Genomic DNA, 22369 nt, shown 5'->3' with positions numbered 1-22369 from the left:
ACAAGCAAGGGTTTAGTTCTGAATTTTTATATTGGATAATATTAAAATATTAAAAGAGTTGTTATCTTTTAATGTAATTTTTAATAAATTAATAATGATTTAAATATAAATCATTAGATTGTTTGTCAATCTAATCTAACGCTTTGAATTTAATAATGCATCAAATAAGTTCATAAGAGGTGTGCTGATTTTAGACAGGCCCATAAATCCAAACCCTGGTGAGCATAATTCGAGGGGTTTTGCTGTTTTGAGACATTTCATTTCAAAACCCTTTCACTGCAAAGCCACCGTCAGCGACAGATGCAATTGCCTGCTGCAGCGGCGCGTGCGCCCACATGGTTTTCCACTTGCGCCTTCTCGATGAAAAGCTCTCTGACCTCCACCGCTGCTCAAACCTCAACACCGTGAAGCAAATCCAAGCTCAAGTCGTCAAGCACGACGTCCACCAAGACCCTTACGTCGCACCGAAACTCGTCGCCGCGTTCTCCGTCTCCCGCCACCTTCCCTCCGCCGTCAACGCATTCAACCTCGTAACCAACCCCAACGCCCACCTCTACAACACTCTCTCAGAGCTCAGGCCCAAAACAAGGCTCACCCTTCCGTCGCATTTGAAACCTTCTTCCAGATATAAAGGAACAATGTTTTTTCAGATAGCTTCACCTACACGTGTCTATTGAAAGCTTTTGATGGTTATAACAGTGTCGGATGGTGCAGATGATCCATGCACATGTGGTGAAGTTTGGGTTTTTTTGGGAGTGATATATTTGTGCCAAAGTCGTTGATAGATTTGTATTGTAAATGTGGGGGAGCTAGAATTGATGCGGCAATTTGGTTGTTTTTGGAGATGGAGGAACGAGATGTGGTGTCTTGGAACTCTGTGATTGGTGGGTTGGTGCGAGGTGGTGAGTTTGAGAAACCCTGCAAGGTGTTTGATGAAATGCCTGAGAGGGATGTGGTTAGTTGGAACATCATGTTGGATGGGTATGCTAAGGCTGAGGAGATGGGGAAGGTGTTTGAGATGTTTGAGGGAATGCCTGAGAGGAATGTGGTGTCATGGGCGACGATGGTTTGGGGGTATTGTAGAGTTGGGGATATGAATATGTCAAGGATGTTGTTTGATAAGTGTCCTGGGAAGAACTTGGTGATTTGGACCACTATGATATCTGGGTATGCTGAGAAGGGGCTTGTTAATGAGGCAATAAAGTTATGATAAGATGGAGGGAGTTGGGATGAGGGTTGATGATGGGTTTCTGATAAGTATTTTAACTGCATGTGCCGAGTCTGGAATGGCCGCGTTAGGGAAAAGAATTCATGCTTCTGTTGAGAGGCGGAGGTTTAGGTGTAGCACTAAGGTGTTGTGTGGATGTGTGGATGTTGCCCTTGGTGTCTTTAGTAGGATTGAAAAGAAAGATTTGGTGCCTTGGAATTCCATGGTTCAAGGGTTAGACATGCATGAACGTGGTGAGAAAGCACTTGAGCTTTTCACTAGGATGGTACATGAGGGTTTTGAACCGGACAAATATACGTTCATTGGCCTTTTATGTGCTTGCACCCATGCAGGCCTTGTCAATGAGGGCGTATTACTTCTATTGAATGGAGAAAGTGCATGGGATTGTTCCTCAAGTTGAGCACTATGGTTGTATGATTGATCTTCTTGGTCGAGGGGACACCTGGAGGAAGCTTTTCAGCTTGTGCGCAGCATGCCTATGGAGCCAAATGAAATAGTCTTGGGAACTCTTTTGGGGGCTTGTCGAATGCATAATGATGTAGATCTTGCAAAAGCTGTGTGCGAACACTTGTTTGAGTTGGCACCATTGGATCCTGGAAATTTCAACCTTTTGTCAAACATTTATGCTCAAGTAGGGGATTGGGTGAATGTTGCTAGTGTAAGGTGGCAAATGAAGAACACAGGAAGCCAAAAGCCTTCTGGAGCTAGTTCCATTGAGGTGGAAGAGGAAGTGCATGAATTTACAGCATTTGATCAGTCACACCCGAAATCAGATGATATATATATAGAATGATCGACAGATTGATAAAGGACATTAACCAGGTCTGGAAAATCAAACGGAGGTAGTCCATAGCTCAAGAAAAGAAAATATGACTGTCACAAAATAGCCCATTTTAACATTCCATATATGTAAACTAGATTTGATCTCGATATGAGCAGTATGTGTTTATTGATGAGCTTAGAGTACATGTTTTCTCTATCATCCGTGAAACAGTTTTAACATTTTCGTACTCTTAATTCCTTATTGCGGCTTGAACATGGTTCATATGTAATTTTCTCTCCATTGGCTATATCTTCACAAAAACCTTTTAGCCTTAGGTTTGTTTCAGTTTAATACTACTAGACCTAATCCTAGTTTCAGCTGTTGCTTGGAGTTTTATACATGTCTGCATTTTTTTTTTAAATCTTCAATTCACATTTACGGGATATTTTTCTAACTATTGTTGTGTATTTCTTCTTATGTTAATATATTTATTGTTGATCATCATCAGGAGCAACCTCTTTCCTTTTCACTGAGTACAAGTGTGTGGGAATCTTCATGGTGGCTTTTGCCATCTTGATATTCCTCTTCCTTGGCTCTGTGTAAGGATTCAGCATAAGCCACCAGCCTTGCACCTATGATGAAACCAAGATGTGTAAACCAGCTCTAGCCACTGCCCTTTTCAGCACCATTTCATTCTTGCTCGGTGGCATCACGTCGCTAGTCTTCGGTTTCTTTGGAATGAAAATCGCTACTTATGCAAATGCGAGAACCACTCTGGAGGTGAGGAAGGGTGTTGGAAAGGCTTTCATCACTACATTTAGATCTGGTGCAGTTATGGGATTTTTCCTTGTTGCAAATGGTCTATTGGTTCTTTACATTGCTATCAACGTTTTCAAGGTCTACTATGGTGATGACTGGGAAGGTCTTTTTGAGGCCATAACTGGTTATGGTTTTGGTGGGTCTTCTATGGCTCTCTTTGGCAGAGTTGGTGGAGGTATCTACACTAAGGCTGCTGATGTTGGTACTGATCTTGTTGGCAAGGTTGAAAGGAACATTTCCAAGGATGACCCAAGAAATCCTGCTGTAAGAGAGATCTCCCTGAGCTAGATTTTATTTTTAAGGTACTTTCAACAATTTTCCTGTATATCCGACTCTGAGTCAATCATGTTGTAACCAGGTGATTGTGGATAATGTGGGTGATAATGTTAGTGATATTGCTGATATGGGATCTGATCTCTTCGGTTCATATGCTGAGTGTGCTGCCCTTGTTGTTGCTTCCATCTCCTCTTTTGGGGTGAACCATGAGTTGACTGCTATGTTGTACCCTCTCATTGTCAGCTCTGTGGGTATCATAGTCTGTTTACTTACCACCTTATTTGCAACTGACTTTTTTGAGATAAAGGCTGTGAAGGAAATTGAGCGGCATTGAAAAAACAACTCATATTTCCACTGCTTTAATGACCATTGGGATTGCAATTGTTAGTTAGATTGCACTACCATCTTCCTTCACTATCTTCAATTTTGGAATCCAGAAAGATGTCAAAAACTGGTATGTTTTATAATTCTCCATTAGCAAAATAATGAATGGTACATTGCCTATTTTGGAACTAATGAGATTGCTTTCTGTTTACAGGCAACTATTTTTGTGTGTTGCTGTTGGTCTTTGGGCAGGGCTTATTATTGGATTTGTAACCGAGTACTATACCAGCAATGCATATAGGTAAGGTGTTTTAAGGCATATTTTACACTTTAACATGTTCTCATTTTTAGATGTTACCTTATTTTTTTTCCTACCTGCTTTTGCAGCCCTGTGCAAGATGTTGCAGATTCTTGCAGGACTGATGCTCACTGATGTTATCTTTTGGCTTGCCTTGGGATACAAGTCTGTCATTATCCCAATTTTTGCTATTGCTGCTAGTATTTTTGTTAGCTTCAGCTTTGCTGCCATGTATGGTATTGCTGTTGCGGCACTTGGGATGCTGAGTACCATAGCCACTGGATTGGCCATTGATGCTTATGATCCAATTAGTGACAATGCTGGAGGTATTGCTGAGATGGCTGGCATGAGTCACAGAATTAGAGAGAGAACAGATTCCCTTGATGCCGCTGGAACACAACTGCTGCTATTGGAAAGGTTTGGATTTTTCGACAGTCTGATATCTTGATTTTATGGAAACACCACATTTCCTGATAGGTGCGTGACAATTTGTTATTCTTTTTCAGGGATTTGCAATTGGTTCTGCTGCGCTTATGCCTCTGGCTCTCTTTGGTGCCTTTGTGAACCGTGCTGCTGTCACAACTGTTGACGTGTTGACTCCAAAGGTTTTCATTGGTTTGCTTGTTGGTGCAATGCTTCCATATTGGTTTTCTGCCATGACCATGAAGAGTGTGGTAAGTGATGCACTAAAGATGGTTGAGGAAGTGTGCAGGCAATTCAATACCATTCCTGGCCTGATGGAGGGAACTGCTAAGCCTGACTATGCCACATGCGTTAAGATCTCCATCGATGCTTCTATTAAAGAAATGATCCCGCCTGGTGCCCTTGTCATGCTTACACCCCCCATTGTCGGTATCTTCTTTGGAGTAGAAACACTTTCTGGTGTCCTTGCTGGATCTCTGGTGTCTGGTGTACAAGTAATATTTTGGTTTGGTGTACACATTTTATTGCATGCTCAATATTCAAGTAACCGGTTGTTTTACTTTGGCTCTATCAACAATCTTCTGGATTCTCCTTTTTATTGGAGGCATTTCTCTAGTCCCTGAATGGCACATGCCAAGATAGAAATGATTTCTTATGATTCGAACATGCTGGGTAAGTATTTAGTAGCAATTTTAAGCATACTTTGCTCAACTAAATATATCACTGTGCCAAAATTTTTCAAATGAATATACTTTTTGAATTGAAAAAACATCTAATTAGCATGAATAATAAACATTCAAATAACACATTGTTATAAAATATCTTACAACGAAGGAGCAGCTTATGCAACATACCTTCGACCCTTGTTCTTGAATAACTATTTCACCCGCACTGAATTGTTCATCGCCTTGTGTTGGATTGATCAATGTACAAATCGATCCTTCTTCCGGGGTTGAAAACGCCATGGAATAAGCTCTCTTCTGGAAGTGTTGCACCGCACCCTTCTCTTGGATGGTTGATTGGAGGAGGTTGGCGCCGCTGATGTAACCAGGAGCGAACCATGCACTGTAGCCGTCGAGAGGAAGATAGGATGAATAATCGAAAGCGTATACTTCACTTGAGAATGGAGCGGCGCTTGGATGGTCCGATGGAGGAGGTTGGCACCGTCAATGATATGTAGAGAGAACCATGCATTGCGCCACCAAAGGGAAAAGGAAGTTTGAATGGACTTGATTTTCTGCTCCGTGATCCCCGGAGCAGTTTTTAAAACATATTAGTCAAAAGGTGATTTTAATTAAACAGCAATTAATAACAAATATTGTAAATTAAAAAAATTAAATTAATTAAGATTGAAATATAAATTAATATGGTTTTGTTTACTTTTTGGTTGGTCACCTCTTGGTTCTATATATATTTTCTTTTTTTATAATAAAAATATTGTGTATATAAAAATTAGTTATTAAATTATTCATTAATCATTATATATTTGTATATAAATATATGTATTGTTTAATTTATTTTTAATGTGCGTTTTTTATTTCAATATATATACATGTGGTTATTTTTTATGTACATATAACATGATTAGTTTTTAAAATATCTAATTTACAAATTAAAACACTAAAATAGTAATTTAAATAATAATATATAATTTAAAATTTTATTATTTAGGTTTTATATTTTAAAAAAAATTAACTTTTTTTTAACAATACAATCGAAATATCTCTCTTTTTATATAGAATAATACTACATATTTATGTTATGTACTTGTTATCAGAAAAAATTAAAACTAATAATAAAAAAAAAATAAATAATACTCTTTTTCGATTTCTAAAATAAATACAAATTTCATTTAAATTATGAATTGGTCATTCTAATAACATCTAATATGATATTTTTAAATTGGTTATAAATTATCAAAAATTAAATAAAGTATTATTGTAGATGTTAAATTCAACAATTTAATAAAGACAAATAAATATTATTATCATATACTACTAAAAAAAATTTAAATTATAGTGAGACGTTTGCCCCTACAATATGACACCCTACATCCATTGCTGATTCTGATTCATAGTTTTTCATACGCAAGGATGGTCAGCTCAAACTAAAATGATATGGACCTATACCGAAATACACCCACACGGACCACGAGGCACGTTTTTAACTTGGTACAATTTGCATTGAGTTTTATGTTTTATTTTATCTATTTACTATTTTAGAGTTAGAAAGTTTAAATTCATAACTTTATTTAATGAGCAGGAGTTAGGTGTTTAGTTACTTAAATTAACTGGGGATCATTGGCCTTAGATTTCAGTGTAAAAATTCAGATGTCACAGAGTCGCAAAGAACTAAGGTGAGAAAATTGAATTCTTGATGGGAGTTAAAGACTCCTTTTCAAATTACATGATTAAAAGTAAACTAATTATACTCTCTATTTAAGATAAAATGAAGGACACTCAGTCCAATGCATGAAATAAAAATTCTTTGATTGCGGTGATGTCATCTTAATATTTTTTTGGTTGGGTTTGTGGGTGACGGGTACTGCATTGCATTGCATCGCATCGGGACAAGGACAAGTAGTCATAATTCATAAACATAAACACCGATTTTTTATTTTTCTTTAAATGTCAATATTACTACCCTTTGTGTTATCAATAGTAGAGATGAAGTTAAGTTTCTGTTGGGACGACAACAAGGACCCCACAATAATGCATATCGTTCTGCAAACATTAGGGCAGTCCGGGCAAGACATCTGTTCCTTTTTCTATTTTTCCACATCTCATGCTTTCAATCTTAGTTTTTCCACTTGGTTTTCGTGTCAGATTCTTATTGCTATTTCTTACTTGGATTCACACGAATATCTACTTCTATATACTTTAACTGGAATTGATAACTAGTGACGTGCATATGCAATATTTACACACTTGTTCCATTATTGACTGATTCACAGGATTTAAAGCTTTACATGCTAATGCTACTACAAAATTAAGCATTTTCAACAGACTTTAACCATGGTTTCAAGAAAAATATAATGTTTGGATGTTTGTGATAAAAAAATCTATTTTGTCATGACACTCAACGATAGTTTGAGTGAAGGCAAGAAAGACCTGCTTCTACTATTTACATTGAGCGTCAATAGATAAGTAACATTCTCATTCTATATACTCAGCTAAATTTCTCATATATTATGAATTCTAAAAAATGCTTGACCGTGACAATATATATAACATTGATTTTTTTTTTTTTTTTTTTTGGTGTCTACACCATAACATTGATTATGTAATAAAATGTTTCATTTACATACATTGTAATGAATTTCATGGAGTTTCATTAGTAAATTTTTATATCAGTTATTATAAATAAATAAATTTTAAATTAAATACACTTTTATACGCAAAAGTAGGTAATGAAATGTTACACAATGCAAAGAAAGTATAGCATTTTTTGGACATTAATTTGGTAAAAATAAAAAAGAAATAAAAAATAATTAAACATTAAAATATGTATAATTAAAATTTATTTAATTAATAAAGATTATATATAAAGAATGTTTAAGAAAGAATCAATAATAAAAACATTAAACGTATATTAAATTGCTATATATGATTTTTAATGTAAAAAAAGATAGATTAAAGAATGGCAGCATAACACCTTTCTGGTAATAAACAAAGGATTTAATTAACACGTATTTGAAAATAAGTTAAAATTACTAGTAATAACTTTTTTTAAATATTTTACTTTAACAAATATATAATAAATCATAAATGCATTAAAAATTTAAACTTTGTACATATGTTTTTATGAAGACTTTTTTAATTGGTAATTTTATCGTATGTCATGTTAACTAAACCCATAAATAATTAATAAGATAAATTTATTAAGAAAACAATTATTGCACATTTAAAAAGAAAAGATTGGTGTTTGATTTATAAAGTCATTAAATTTAAAAATAATAAACATGGAAAAATTAAAAATAAGTTTAGCTGATATGTGCATTAAAAGTATATGATAAGATTATTATTATAAAAAAATTTAAATATTTTTTTTAATGAATACAAAAAAAATACATTGAAAATTTTAAATTTTTATATTTTTAATAAAAAAATTTTAATTTACAATTTTAACATGTATTCTTAAGATATAAATTAGTTAAATCTGTTAAAAATATATAAAAATTACGTTCAAATATATAATAATTGTAAATTAGGTGAACAAAGGTAAAACAGAAATTGAGATTAATTAATATTATTCTATCATTTATTATACTGTAAAGTAATTATAAAAAATTTAATTTACCTAATATTTTAAAAAAATTGATTTTTAGACATTATTAATATAAAATAATTTTATACATATATTTAATTTAATAATAAAATAAAAAAATAATTATGTTTTATATTAATACATAAATAATTTAAAATTTAGAATTTAAGATATATAATCATTTAAAAACTTAAATGTATTTGTAAACTATTACGTAAAATATCCTTACATACAAATTAGGATTTTTTTAAAATAAATAATTTAATTATTTTATTTATCGAAATATGTAATTCATAGCGTATTTATCAATTTATATCATTTGGCTTATCTCATTTAAACAGTAAACGAAATATTTAGAGTTTGAAAAAATACATATATCTTGTTTATAGTGTAAACGAGATATATGTATTATTATAAAAAACGATTACACTTAAAAGAATACATTAAATTTATTTTTAAATTTGTAACAGGTATAAAAAATATGTATATTTAAATTTTTAATATTTAGAAGAGTACATAAAAATTTTATTTAAATTTATTCAACTTTCAATTTTTTTAATTTGGTATTTTCTTCCATTACTTATTTAATTTTTTTATTTATTATTTTTCTAAATTTCTATAAATTAGATTTAAAACCGTTCATTATTCTATTTAAAGTAAGTATATGATAAAAAAAATTAAAATATTCTATTAATGTAGAGATTTCCCCTTCACTCTTCTAGAGAAATAGCTTAACGTTTCAAATGAATATGGGAATGTGCTGTTTCAAATTCTCTTTAAAAAATAGTGGGTAGTTTGAAATTTAATTAAATAATAAAATTAAATTTAAAAAGAAAAAAAAAACTCAGAGTTTAAAAATTTGAATGAACTATACGCAAAGAAGATTGACTTTTTAAATAATATAATGTGAAAATTCAGGTACAGTCAACTTTATGTGAAGTTGATAGATAAGTGTTGTTAGATGAAAATTTAGTTAAATTAGTCAAATTATCTAATAATTCTCAACTATCAACTTCACCTAAAGTCGACTGCACCTGAATTTCTACCGTAATATAATAGAAAAGGGAAGAGTTGATTGATACAGGATGTAAAACATGAAAAATTCGAAAATATTTATCAGCGGCACAGGATTTTGACTCCCAATCAAACAAACAAATTGCTCCTATTTTTGAAATTTCTTTAAATTTAATGATGCAATTATAATATTTGTTAATATTTCATTCCTTCTAAATAGTAATAAAATATATCAATCTTTTTAAATCGATCTAAATTAAATTATTAATATTTTTATTATTTTAAAAATTATATTTTTATACTTACAAATATATATTTTGTTTATAGGGTAAACGAATTAATTATAAGTATATCTCATTTACACTATAAACAATACGTGGAGTACGACAATTTTCATATATTATGTGTCTAATCTCGTTTACAATATAAACGAGAGATAATTAATTCGTTTACACGGTAAACGAGATAAATAATAAGATGCAAAAACGTAAATTATGTTTAAACAAGTGTAATAATCCGTGTGATAAGATTAAAATTATAATTTTAAGTTGTGTTGTTAAAATTAATTTTTATATCAGTTATTATATGTAAATTAATTTTAAATTAAATACACTGTTATACGCAAAAGTAGGTAATGAAATGTTACACAATGCAAAAAAAGTATAGCATTTTTTGGACATTAATTTGGTAAAAATAAAAAGAAATAAAAAATAATTAAACATTAAAATATGTATAATTAAAATTTATTTAATTAATAAAGATTATATATAAAGAATGTTTAAGAAAGAATCAATAATAAAAACATTAAACGTATATTAAATTGCTATATATGATTTTTAATGTAAAAAAAGATAGATTAAAGAATGGCAGCATAACACTTTTTGGTAATAAACAAAGGATTTAATTAACACGTATTTGAAAATAAGTTAAAATTACTAGTAATAACTTTTTTTAAAATATTTTACTTTAACAAATATATAATAAATCATAAATGCATTAAAAATTTAAACTTTGTACATATATTTTTATGAAGACTTTTTTAATTGGTAATTTTATCGTATGTCATGTTAACTAAACCCATAAATAATTAATAAGATAAATTGATTAAGAAAACAATTATTGCACATTTAAAAAAAAAGATTGGTGTTTGATTTATAAAGTCATTAAATTTAAAGATAATAAACATGGAAAATTAAAAATAAGTTTAGCTGATATATGCATTAAAAGTATATGATAAGATTATTATTATAAAAAATTTTAAATATTTTTTTAATAAATACAAAAAAATACATTGAAAACTTTAAATTTTTATATTTTTAATAAAAAAATTTAATTTATAATTTTAACATGTATTCTTAAGATATAAATTAGTTAAATCCATTAAAAATGTATAAAAATCACATTCAAATATATAATAATTGTAAATTAGGTGAACAAAGGTAAATCAGAAATTGAGATTAATTAATATTATTCTATTATTTATTATACTGTAAAGTAATTATAAAAAATTTAATTACTAAAATGACTAAGAATTTAATTATAAAAATTAGAATTATATCAATATAATTAAAATGACAAAATATTTTTTATTGATAATTAGTTTAATAATGCATCAAATATTGATTTTATATAATTATAATAAAAATATTTTTTTTAAATTAGTATAATTATGAATTATTCATTAAATGCTAATTATAATATTATAATATAATTATAATAAAGATATTTTTCTAAAATAAATTAAAAAAGATATAAATTAATTATTATTAAATTAATTTTTTATTATTTACGTTATATATCATATATTTGCGTTGTTAATATCATTAGATTTGATCATATTATGATTAGAATCAAATATTTTTTATCATGATTAGAATAACCAGTGTCATTATCATATCATATTATTATTATTATTATTATTATTATTATTATTATTAAAATGATTAAAAATATTTTCAATTGATAATTGATAAGTAGTTTAATAATGCATTAAATATTGATTTGATATAATTATAATAAAAATATCTTTTAAATTAGTATAATTATGTATTATTTATTAAATACTAATTATAATATAATTATATTAAAGATATTTTTCTAAAATAAATTTAGAAGAGAGAATAATACATTCATTTTGGAGAGAAAATGAATTTATGAAGAATTGACACCTCATCTTTATTAGTTAAAAAAAATTCAATTTTAGTATATTAAGTAAAAGTAGATAAGTAAATTACATATATTGATAAATAAAATATTTAAAATATTTATTTAAAAAAAATCCTCCAAATTAAACTTTAGGAAAAAAAAAAAAGAAAAATATAAAAGATTCCTCTTACAAATAACCCCTCATATATTGTACTCAAAGTTCTGGAACGATACGAAGCGGTTGAACTATGAATCCACGAAATTTGTGATTCGATATTTCGATTAGAAACTGTAACTACTAAAATTGAAATTTGTTGTTGAACCGTCGAATCGGTTGAAAAGCAATCGGTCGGACCGAACCAAAATCTGTACGATTTTCAAAAATTTTCCCTAACCAAACTGCAGCACCCTCGCGGCCTCACTCACAAACTCCTCCTTCCAGCCCCTTCCTGATTGAGAAAAGCAACCTCCAACGGCAACCCTAGCCTCCACTCACTCACTCACCCACTCTTAACCAGTTAACCCTAAAGGCCTCCCCAGTCCCGCGATTCATCAACTCATCATCAACACTCCTCAGCCAGCCACCACTAGCTGCAGCAGGCAGCAGCTCCTACCATCGCCGAACTCCTCTCCTCGGCCAGAGCTCGCCGTCGCCACTGGATTTGTGACTGATAGAGAGTGCCGTCGCTGAACGTCTCTGCCCCTCACCCTCTTCTCCTCGCGGTGGAATCTCTGCTCGGAGCTCTTCTCGTTGCCGTCGCGAACTGCTCCTGCTCGGCTGTCGTCTCCTCGCCGTAACGAGCTCTGTTCTCGGCGTCTCTCTCTTCAAGATCTCTTTCTATCTCTACGAGGTCATTGTCAGCGCCGTGTTACTCCGAGCTCACTCTGTCACCGCCGTTCCTCCCTCGGCGTCTCACCAGTAGGCCATTTCTTCAGTTTCATCTTTATTTTTTAGTTAGTTTTTAAGATTCTGAGCTGAGTTTGTGTTCTGAAATTGGATTCTGAAGTTATTGTTGGCATGGAGTTTTCTAGTTGTTGCGGTTGGTTCTGTTGTTGGCGAATTTGTGTTGCTGCTTCATTATAATTACTAATTTGGTCGCCGTCTCAGACCGAAGGTCAGTGCTCACTGCTCACTTGTTCTTCGTTTTTTTTTTTAATTTTTTTAATGCTCTGTTCAGAAATCAAATCACATGATGATTAATTGATTATTGAATGTTTTGTGATTTTATTGAAGAAAACCCTTCTACACTCCAATCTCTTTCCTTCGAGTTCAGAGATCAGAAGCTCAACCAAGAGAAAAATCCTAGCCTCCACCACCGCCGCAGGGAGCAGCCGTGTTTGCCACCGTCCGCTGCAGTCAGGGCTTGTCTCTTTGAGCTTCGTCCGCCACAGTCAGTGCTCACTTGTTCTTGTTTCTTTTTTATGCTCTTTTCAGAAATCATTGAATGATTATTGAGTTTACGTTTTTATTGAATGATTATTGATTAGCTTTCGCTGCTCTGTTCTGCTGTTGTTTTGTGTTTTGTGATCTTTTTGGGTAGTGATGAGCTGATGATGTGCTGGTTTGTGTTTTACTGTTTTGTGATTTAATTATGCATAAATTGTGATTGTCTTAATAATTAATTGAACTCCAATATTTTGTTCAAAACATTCCCAACCTTGCTGTCCTTGAATGCTGGAAATAGACTGCTTCTACCTGGGTTGCGGAAATTAGAGCTTTTATTCTAGCACAATAGCATTAATAAATCTAGCCTTTGAATTATTAGGAATCAGGTTATACTAGTGCTAGGAAATATGAATTATGTTCTATAAGCACCTTTTTATTTGGGCCTTAAGACTGACTTTTGTGTGTCATTAAGTTTCACAAATTATGCTGCATTATGACTGGCTTAATTATGAGATTAATTTATTTGTCTTAGTTTAAGGTGGATATATGAGTTTTTAAATATGGTGATATGGTGAAAAAATTTTATTTTTGATTTACTATCTTATTTTCCCATATACAAGTCCTGAACTATACTTTTGTTGTACAGTGCATCCTGCATAGGTTTTTGTTGCATTGAATGGTGCATTTCAATATTTCATACACTTTCGGAGTACTTCGCAAACATGTATAATGCAGCAGTTGTTAGTCAATTAGATTTGGAATTGAAACTCAGTATATTTTTTTATACTAGCTGGGCTACTTAATCTTAGTCTTAATTAAAATATAAGGTTAAGGATTTTACAATTTTTGTATTTCTAATTTTACATGTTAAAAACTGATTGTACTAAGAAGCTAGTTAAAAGCATATTTTTTAAAGCTTTGGACTAAAACTGTATGCAAACATGAAAAGTAGTTTATTTTACTGAAATTGTAGAGAGTTTGAAGAGAAAAGGGTTCATTTCTTGAATGATTGCTGCTTCTGTTATTTGAAACTTCAAAGATATAACTACAAAACGATTTTTCCGGTTGAACCATGGTTGAACCGGTTAAACTACTAAACCGATGAGCTAATGACTAAAGCGGTTCGATAACCGGTCCTGTTCTCAGAACCTTGATAATTTCTGCTGTTACTGGTTTTAGATCTGAAATTGTGGTTGATGATTGCTGAATTATTGCTTGATTCTGGCAAGATTGAAAGCATGTCTGGTTGTTAGCGATGATTGAACCATCTTAGCTATGCTCCAGTGCTGTTCTGTACTCTATATTCTGTATTTTCGGTGTTGATTGAATCATTGAATGATTAGTTCACTGCTGGGTTTTTTTAGTTAAATTTTGGAAAAAGATTTGTTAATCTTTGTTAAAATTGTGCTGAAATTTTGCTAAAATTGTGATCAGCTGAAAATTGTGTTGAAAATTTTGTTAAAAGTTTTTTGGAGTTTCTATTTGTTCATTATGATCAGTCTTTTGTTAGAGAAGAAATAAATTTGTCATCTTTGTTTTTAATGAAGAAATAGGCGAATTGAATTAACTGAATAAACTCAATTAACCAGATAAGTAGATGATCGAATATTTATTATTGGTTTGGTTAATTCAATGAATTTTTTTTCTTTCTTGTGACTATCTTAAATTTCATATAATATAAATTTTATACTTATATAAGTTTTGACCTTTAATATTTGGTTTTTTATATTTGACTCGTGTTGTAGTTAAATGTGATTATGAGATTTTAATTGTAATTATACTTTTAATTTGTGTATATTTAAGATTTATATCAGAATATATTTATATTTTTGTATATTTATTTATAATTTGATGTTATTTTATTATAATTCAGTTATTTCAGTTGAACAACGGTTGAACCGGTTGAACTTCTAAACTAATGAACCAGTAGCTCGAGCGGTTTGATGATCGGTTTGGTTTTCAGATCCTTGATTGTACTTGTGAGTTGTGACTGCCACAGTTTCGGAGTCCTCTTCACTGTTTCTCTGAGGCCACTGCTAACCACTTAGAACCGCCACCGAAACAATCATGCTCTCCATTGCAACCCTCAACCCTTCAACCCCATTCAATCACTCCCCAAGTTATACTGTATGTTGTATCCTCAACCGTCACTCTCTCCTCCCATCCACATTCTCACTACCATCCAAATCGAATCCATATTGCTCTTCCTCCACCAACAGACCCCTCCGCGTGCGTGCTATTGACGCCGTTCAGCTCTTCGACTACGAGTCAAAGCTCGCCAAGGAGTTCACTATCTCCCAGCGCCTCAAGATCGCAATTGTCGGCTTCGGCAACTTCGGTCAGTTCCTTGCTACCACATTAGTCCGCCAGGGCCACACTGTCCTCGCCCACTCCCGCTCCGACCACTCTGCCGCAGCCAAAAAGCTTGGTGTATTGTTCTTCCAAAACCCCGATGACTTATGCGAGGAGCATCCCGAAGTGATCCTCCTCTGCTCCTCCATAATCTCAACGGAGCGCGTGCTCCTCACGCTCCCTCTCCAGCGCCTCAAGCGCAACACTCTCTTCGTTGATGTCCTCTCCGTCAAAGAATTCCCCAAGAAGCTCCTCCTTGAGCTCCTCCCCTCCGATTTCGACATCCTCTGCACTCACCCGATGTTCGGACCTGAGTCCGCACCTGACAGATGGATCGGCCTCCCATTCGTCTTCGAGAAGGTTCGTATCCTCGACGAGGAGCACCGTGTTTCTCGCTGTGAGAAGTTCCTCAATGTGTTTGCCAGAGAAGGTTGCAGGATGGTGGAGATGAGTTGCGAGGATCATGATCGTTATGCTGCCGGTTCGCAGTTCATTACTCATACCGTTGGAAGGATTCTTGAAGGGTTGATGTTGGAGTCGACGCCGATTAATACGAAAGGGTACGAGAGTTTGTTGGGGTTGGTGGAGAACACTGCTGGGGATAGCTTTGATTTGTATTATGGTTTGTTCATGTTTAATAAGAATTCTTTGGAGATGCTGGAGAAGCTTGATTTGGCGTTTGAGGATCTCAGGAAGCAGCTCATTGCGCGGTTGCATCATGTGGTCAGGAATCAGTTGATGGAGGATGGTGAAAGGTTGCAGCAGCTAGATGGAAGTAACAGCCATGCACTGCTCCAGCGAGCTCGTAATGGATCTGCATTGCTGCATTCCAGGTATTTGATATTTGGAACTTGAAAAATCTCAGGAATTTTTGCTACATTGTGTGAATATTTGTGATTGATGTTTTAGAGAGTATTCGTGTTTGTTGAGATTGAGAGCAAGCAACTTAATCATTTTGAATTCGGAAGATGTTCTTGTGATGGGAAAATGGTTAATACATAATAATGATTAATGAGTAATGATGCTAATAATGCAGATCCAATGATGTTACTCTGCTAAGTAGTTCCGTTTCAAACAATTCTAGCCCGTCTGATGAGAACACAAAGCTCAAGATTGCAATCGTTGGTTTTGGAAACTTTGGTCAGTTTCTTGCAAAAACTATAGTTAGTCAAGGTCATGAGGTTTTGGCGTATTCTAGAACAGACTATTCTGATGTGGCTCGGGAGTTGGGGGTTTCATATTTCAGCAACGCAGATGATCTTTGTGAGCAACATCCAGAAGTGATCTTACTCTGCACTTCCATCCTTTCGACGGTTAAAGTTCTTAAATCATTACCTTTCCAAAGGTTGAAGAGAAGTACATTGTTTGTTGATGTACTATCCGTCAAAGAGTTCCCTAGAAACCTCTTCCTTCAACACTTGCCTCCTGATTTTGATGTTCTCTGCACACATCCCATGTTTGGGCCGGAGAGTGGAAAGAATGGCTGGAAAAACCTTCCTCTTGTTTATGACAAAGTTAGAATTGGGAACGAAGAATCAAGAATATTGCGATGTTGTCAGTTTCTTGACATTTTTGCTAGTGAAGGATGCCGGATGGTTGAAATGTCTTGTGCTGAACACGATTGGTATGCAGCTGGATCCCAGTTTATTACACACACAACAGGAAGATTTTTAGAAAAACTGGGGTTAGAGACAACACCAATAAACACAAAGGGTTATGAAACTTTGTTGAGTTTGGTGGAAAATACCGTGGAGGATAGTTTTGATCTGTACTATGGTTTATTCTTGTATAATTTAAATGCCATGGAGCAACTAGAAAGATTCGATTTGGCTTTTGAATCATTGAAGAAGCAACTTTTCGGACGATTGCATAGTATCTACCGAAAGCATCTATTTGAAAATGAACAACAAATCCTTGCTTTGCCAGAGAGGTCTACGCTGCCACAGAAATCTGAAGACAGTGATGCATCATCACCTCTTTCAAAAACTGTAGACAGCAAATGAATTTATGCCAAAGATTTCCATTCTCATTTGTAAGCATTTCAGGCCCCAATTATTCTAATAGTAGGTTTAAATAAATTTGTTAATTCTAAAATTTCACATTCAATAATTCTCGGAGTTTGGCTGTTCTGTCCCATTGAAAATAAAAGAAAAATGTTGTAATTCTCAATATATTTTAACTCCCCTATATTTCTTAGTTTTCATTTCATGTCTAGCTTGCTGCATCAATAATAGTGGAGCTGGATGATCATGTATTTAGGTGCCAATGCAGTTATTGGCATTAAATGTAGATTTAAGTGTTCTGAATCTTAAGTGAGATAAAAAGCGCAGTCCAGTGGATAAGCATCCCGTGTTAGCGCAGGGTTCGGGAAAGAGTTGCACCCAAAGGATATGATGTACGCAGGCTAACCTAATAATTAAATCAGTGGCTGTTTTCACAGCTTTAACCCGTGATCTTGGGTTCACACGGAGACAACTCAATCGTTGTTCTAAAGCTCCCCTTCTGAATCTGAAGTGAGATATTCATTGAAATGAAAAATATAGATACTTTAGATAAAAGTGGGATATCTGTAGGAATTGAGTGACTTAAAATGCAAATATTCACTTGGTATAACGTGAAAGCAGGAAATGATCATGAAAACTGCTGTGAAGTGTGATCATGGACAATGCTGAGGGATGGCAAAAAAATCCGCGCCCATGGATACCCGCTGGGATTACCTACGACGGGGAGGTTAACAGGGACATGCAAAATTTCTATAGGGACGGAGACCCACCCCATGAATAAATGGAGATGGGGGAGGGGATTGAGGTACCCACCCCACGGGGACCTGTGAAATCTCCACAAAAAATAATTTACTTAAATGTCCTTATGTATATAAGTTGTAAGTAACTCTAATTCATTTTATTTTAATTTATATGTTGGAAATTTTATGTGTATGTTATTATGTTAAATTTGTGTTTGAATTATGTGTGATTTTATATATTTGGTTGAATTATATAAGATTTTATTATAGTTCTGTTAATTATCTTTTAAAAAAATTTAAAACTTAATAATATCCAATTATTCATAGATTTTGAATCATCTCGTTAGTAACAAGTTTAACATTAATGATAGGTATATTTCAGGGCTAAGGGCTAAGGTTATCTTTGGATTGAATGCTCTTGTTGGAAGAACCATACAATCTGATTCTGCAGTTGGACCATGGAACTTCTTCGATGCCGAATCTTTTATCCGTTACATTGTAAGAAAGAATTACAGCATTGCTGGTTGGGAATGTGGTAAGTGTATGCTCCCTCATTACATATATGCCGAAGTAGCAAGCATCAGTGTAATTGATTCAATAAGAGTAAAATTAAAAATGGTGATTTTGACATAGTTGGATTTCACATAGTTTCTAACACAAACATTGCAAATCTTTGTACCCATTTTTATTTTATATATCTAAACAATGCATCTTTTCACCATTGGATAGAATGTGTGATCTGCATATGATATCTACACCCTCAACCAATGGTAGAAAGGTATGTGCGAGTTTGTATAATGAGCACACAATATTTTTCTGAAGAGAATGACACTTGAAAGCTAAAATGAAATAGTCCACAATAATATGCTGGTCCTCCTTCAACTATGAAATTTAACATTTGGTATCTATAATAATCTGGATTTGACACAAAAGTAGTAGTGTTTAGTAAACCATAGTTTCCTCCAACCAAACTCTGTCTGCAGTATGTTCTGGTGTCATAAACAGCCGACATTCCAAGCTGATCCAAATACCTGTGTTATGATGTATTAACATTAGAGCAAATGCTTGTAGAATCTCCAATGACAAAAAAAATAAAAACAAAAATAAAAATGAAAAAAAATCAAGGTGAGTTAGTTGAACTAACCAGAAGCTGTAGACAAATGCATCAGACACAAGATGGTGGCCACTGTTGTAAGCCCCTCCTGCCTCACCAACCCATGCTTTTGCTTTGGTTGCTGATTTTTTAAGTATGTTTTTGAGGCCACTGAATGTGCTAGCCACTCATCAAGATATGATGGATCAAGAATTTTTTCAATTAGGTGCTCATCAACTCCTGAATGTAAGATAAAGTAGTAGCTTTTGTTATAACCAAAATTCATAAACATTGGTCAAATATTATATTAGTATTCCTATTTGGTGGATGATACCTGGTCCGAGGTTATATATGTGTGATGAGATACCACATCAACAGATTTATCAGATTTGTTTACAAATTCCTGGAACCAATTTGCATCATAGAAGCCACTTGGAGCAATGACCAGTGGCTTATGCCTAATCCCTCTATATACATCATGATTATGTTTCTTAGAGCAGCAATATCAGAAGCATATTGATCTGCAGAAACACTTGTTCCAACTCCAGTCCCGCACAATTCATTGCCTGCACAAGCAAGAAGGAATTCATTTATACAATTAAATCTATCGAGGCAGACATGCTATTTTTGTTTTGCAAAAAGTACTTGAAAAGACTTGCAATGTTTGTGTTAGAAACTCAATGTGAAATCCTGCTATGTGACAAAGATAATGAGTCTTAAAATCACCATTTTTAATTTTAGTCTTATTGAATCAATTACACTGATGCTTGCTACTTTGGCATATATGTAATGAGGGAGCATACACTTACCAAATTCCCAACCAGCAATGCTGTAATTCTTTCTTAGTGTAACGGATAAAAGATTCAGCATTGGAGAAGTTCCATGGTCCAACTGCAGAACCAGATTGTATGGTTCTTCCAGCAAAAGCATTCAATCCAAAGATAACCTTAGCCCTGAAATATACTTATCATTAATGTTAAACTTGTTACTAACAAGATGATTCTTGTTTAGTGCTAAAAAGATAGACAGACACACAGAGATGGAAGGAAACAACTTAAAAGGGAGAACTGATTTTTACCCTGCTTTTTGGAAAAAGCTGTTTTGCTCATCCCATGTATGCATTGGTAAGCATCCTTCAGTGAATCCAAATATCTCAGAGGACCTGTTAACAAAAGGAGTACATGGTTTTGGACTTTCTTCACTCCCATATATGACCTTATCTTGCAAGGTGCCACCTAACCTAATCTTCAATGGTGAAAATGCTGCAGAATATTCAGAAGTAATGATCCTTAATAAGCTCCCAGGAAAAAGGTGGTCCCCATAAGAATAAAAGAAAGAGGTAACTTCTTCTGAATATTATAGAGATGTCTATTCTTTCTGACCTTTTACTGCATTTAACAATATTTTGTTGTTGAGGTCCTGCAAGAAATGAAAATTAAAAGGTGTAAATTCCTCTCTCTCACTTTTATGCTACATACAGATTCTAAATGTATGAATGTTAGTCTGAGAAGTCACTACAGCGTCATTCCATAAATGGGAAAAAAAAGAATATCATCACAGAATGATATTTAGAGCTCAAGAAAAAGAAAGTATAACACAGCAGCAGAAACAATCTTTAGTTATCATTATGTTGCAATGATTTGCAGCAGTGAAAAATTTAAGCGGAAAAAAGAATAATAATTAGATAGATTCAAATAGCACAGTACAAAGAAAGAAAGAAAGAATACCAGGTTGAGAAGAAAAGCATGACCCCAGCTAAATGTTCCATAGTCACATTTCTGAGGACGCCACCAATCAAGAGTTGCACAGCCAAAATCATCATCAATCCTTCCAATGTGAGATTTCCCATGTATCATTATTCCTTTAACTGCTTCATGTCCACTACTTTCCCTTCCATGCATAGCTCCAGTGAAGCTCAACAAACTGACCACCAAGTAGAACAGACCCATAAGCCTTATCATCAAAGAACCCGCACTATTTTTTCTTTTTTGGTTAACGGTGTCAACTTAAGTTGGAACCATTTCAGCATGTATAATGTTAGGGACTTGGGAGAACGAATACAGGCCCAAATTTAAGTGGGATTAAACATTAAAATTGTGGGTCGTCTTCACCAAAACGAATGTTGTGGGTCTTATGCATCTTTCTGAATCACTATCAAATATTTAAAACCTTCTGCAGGCACCAAAACTTAAGCCAACTAGGTGTACCACTTTGGACTTACATTGACCACAAACGAACAATTTACAAAAAGAAAAGAAAATTATTAATCCATTTTTTTTCTCGACAAAGAATTATATGATCTAGAATCTTGTTTAATCGAATTTCACCTAACCAGCAAGGGAAATTATTTCACAACGATAAAGTACTAAAATAAACAATGTACTACTTAATATTAAATTTTATATTTCAGCTTAGTTAACGATAGGTATCCGGATTTTGCATTGTTCATTTGCAGTGGTACTTAATTGTTAATTATTATAGGGTAGATCAACAATTCACATGGTGTATAATTCACTATATTATAAAATAGGAAGTGGTTCTAGTATTCTTCTGTACGGAAGCAGAATTTTGTTGTTCCGTTCAATATAGTCACTAAGATATACTATAAATTATTCATACGGTGGAAATACAAAAAAGCCGTCATTGAGTGGAAACAATGAGAATGAAGCTCAAGGATGTCATGCAATCGGTTAAAAAGTTTTTAAGTGTGTTAATATACAATTTTTACACTAACAACTTCTTTAATATCATCATTATAATATTTATGTCATAATATATAATTTACAAACCAAAATTAAAGTATTATAATTTTAAAATTTAACATTTTAAAAAAGAAAACGGCAAAAAAAATTCGATTATTAGTGAAAAATAAACATCAATCCTAATAGTACATCATTTGGTTAATATAAATGGTCTGTTAAGTCAGAATAAATCTAAAAAAAATGTCAATTTTAGAAAATATATAAGTAGGTATTGGTAAGGAATTTTAGTCTTTAATAATTTGGACTTCTTTTGGACATATAGTAAAAAAATTTAGGCGACAAAAGATCTGAAATTATATACAACTAGATTTAGATCCATGTAAAATTAAAATAAATTAATTTATATATAAAAAAATTATTTAATAAAAAACTTAAAAATTAATATTAAATTTATGGTAAAGTATACTTTTTGTCCCTAAAATTTGACAAAAGTTTTAAAAATACGCGTAAGTTTTATTTTGTTTCAATTTTGTCCA

The 22369-nt window shown here is 32.9% G+C and overlaps 2 protein-coding genes and 2 pseudogenes across 4 annotated transcripts; 3 read left to right on the top strand and 1 right to left on the bottom strand.

Annotated features, from left to right (window-relative positions):
* Positions 1–1214: 1214 nt before the first annotated feature.
* Positions 1215–1628, top strand: LOC140180199 (pentatricopeptide repeat-containing protein At3g29230-like). Its single transcript, XM_072220636.1, has one exon. The coding sequence runs from the start codon at positions 1215–1217 to the stop codon at positions 1626–1628; it is 414 nt and encodes a 137-aa protein (XP_072076737.1).
* A 531-nt stretch (positions 1629–2159) lies between these two features.
* LOC112757440 (pyrophosphate-energized vacuolar membrane proton pump-like) lies at positions 2160–4847 on the top strand (annotated as a pseudogene).
* Positions 4848–11795: 6948 nt separating this feature from the next.
* On the top strand, positions 11796–17466 carry LOC112754794 (arogenate dehydrogenase 1, chloroplastic). 3 transcript variants are annotated; one of them, XM_072219286.1, is made up of 5 exons: positions 11796–12475; positions 12589–12671; positions 12791–12947; positions 14817–16128; positions 16332–17466. In XM_072219286.1, exons 4-5 carry the CDS (start codon positions 15011–15013, stop codon positions 17296–17298), a joined length of 2085 nt encoding a protein of 694 aa, XP_072075387.1. In that variant the 5' UTR covers positions 11796–12475; positions 12589–12671; positions 12791–12947; positions 14817–15010; the 3' UTR covers positions 17299–17466. The 3 variants fall into 3 exon arrangements, with proteins under 3 accessions (XP_072075387.1, XP_025658355.1, XP_072075388.1); XM_025802570.3 differs by having other exon boundaries at positions 12564–12671; XM_072219287.1 differs by having other exon boundaries at positions 11818–12475; positions 12581–12671.
* A 1235-nt stretch (positions 17467–18701) lies between these two features.
* Positions 18702–21242, bottom strand: LOC112754796 (heparanase-like protein 3; annotated as a pseudogene).
* Positions 21243–22369: the final 1127 nt, after the last annotated feature.

This window comes from Arachis hypogaea, chromosome 16, assembly GCF_003086295.3.
Source record: "Arachis hypogaea cultivar Tifrunner chromosome 16, arahy.Tifrunner.gnm2.J5K5, whole genome shotgun sequence".
NCBI classification, from domain to species: domain Eukaryota; kingdom Viridiplantae; phylum Streptophyta; class Magnoliopsida; order Fabales; family Fabaceae; genus Arachis; species Arachis hypogaea.
Note: the sequence above shows the minus strand (reverse complement) of the source record. Positions and strands in the feature narration are given on the sequence as shown.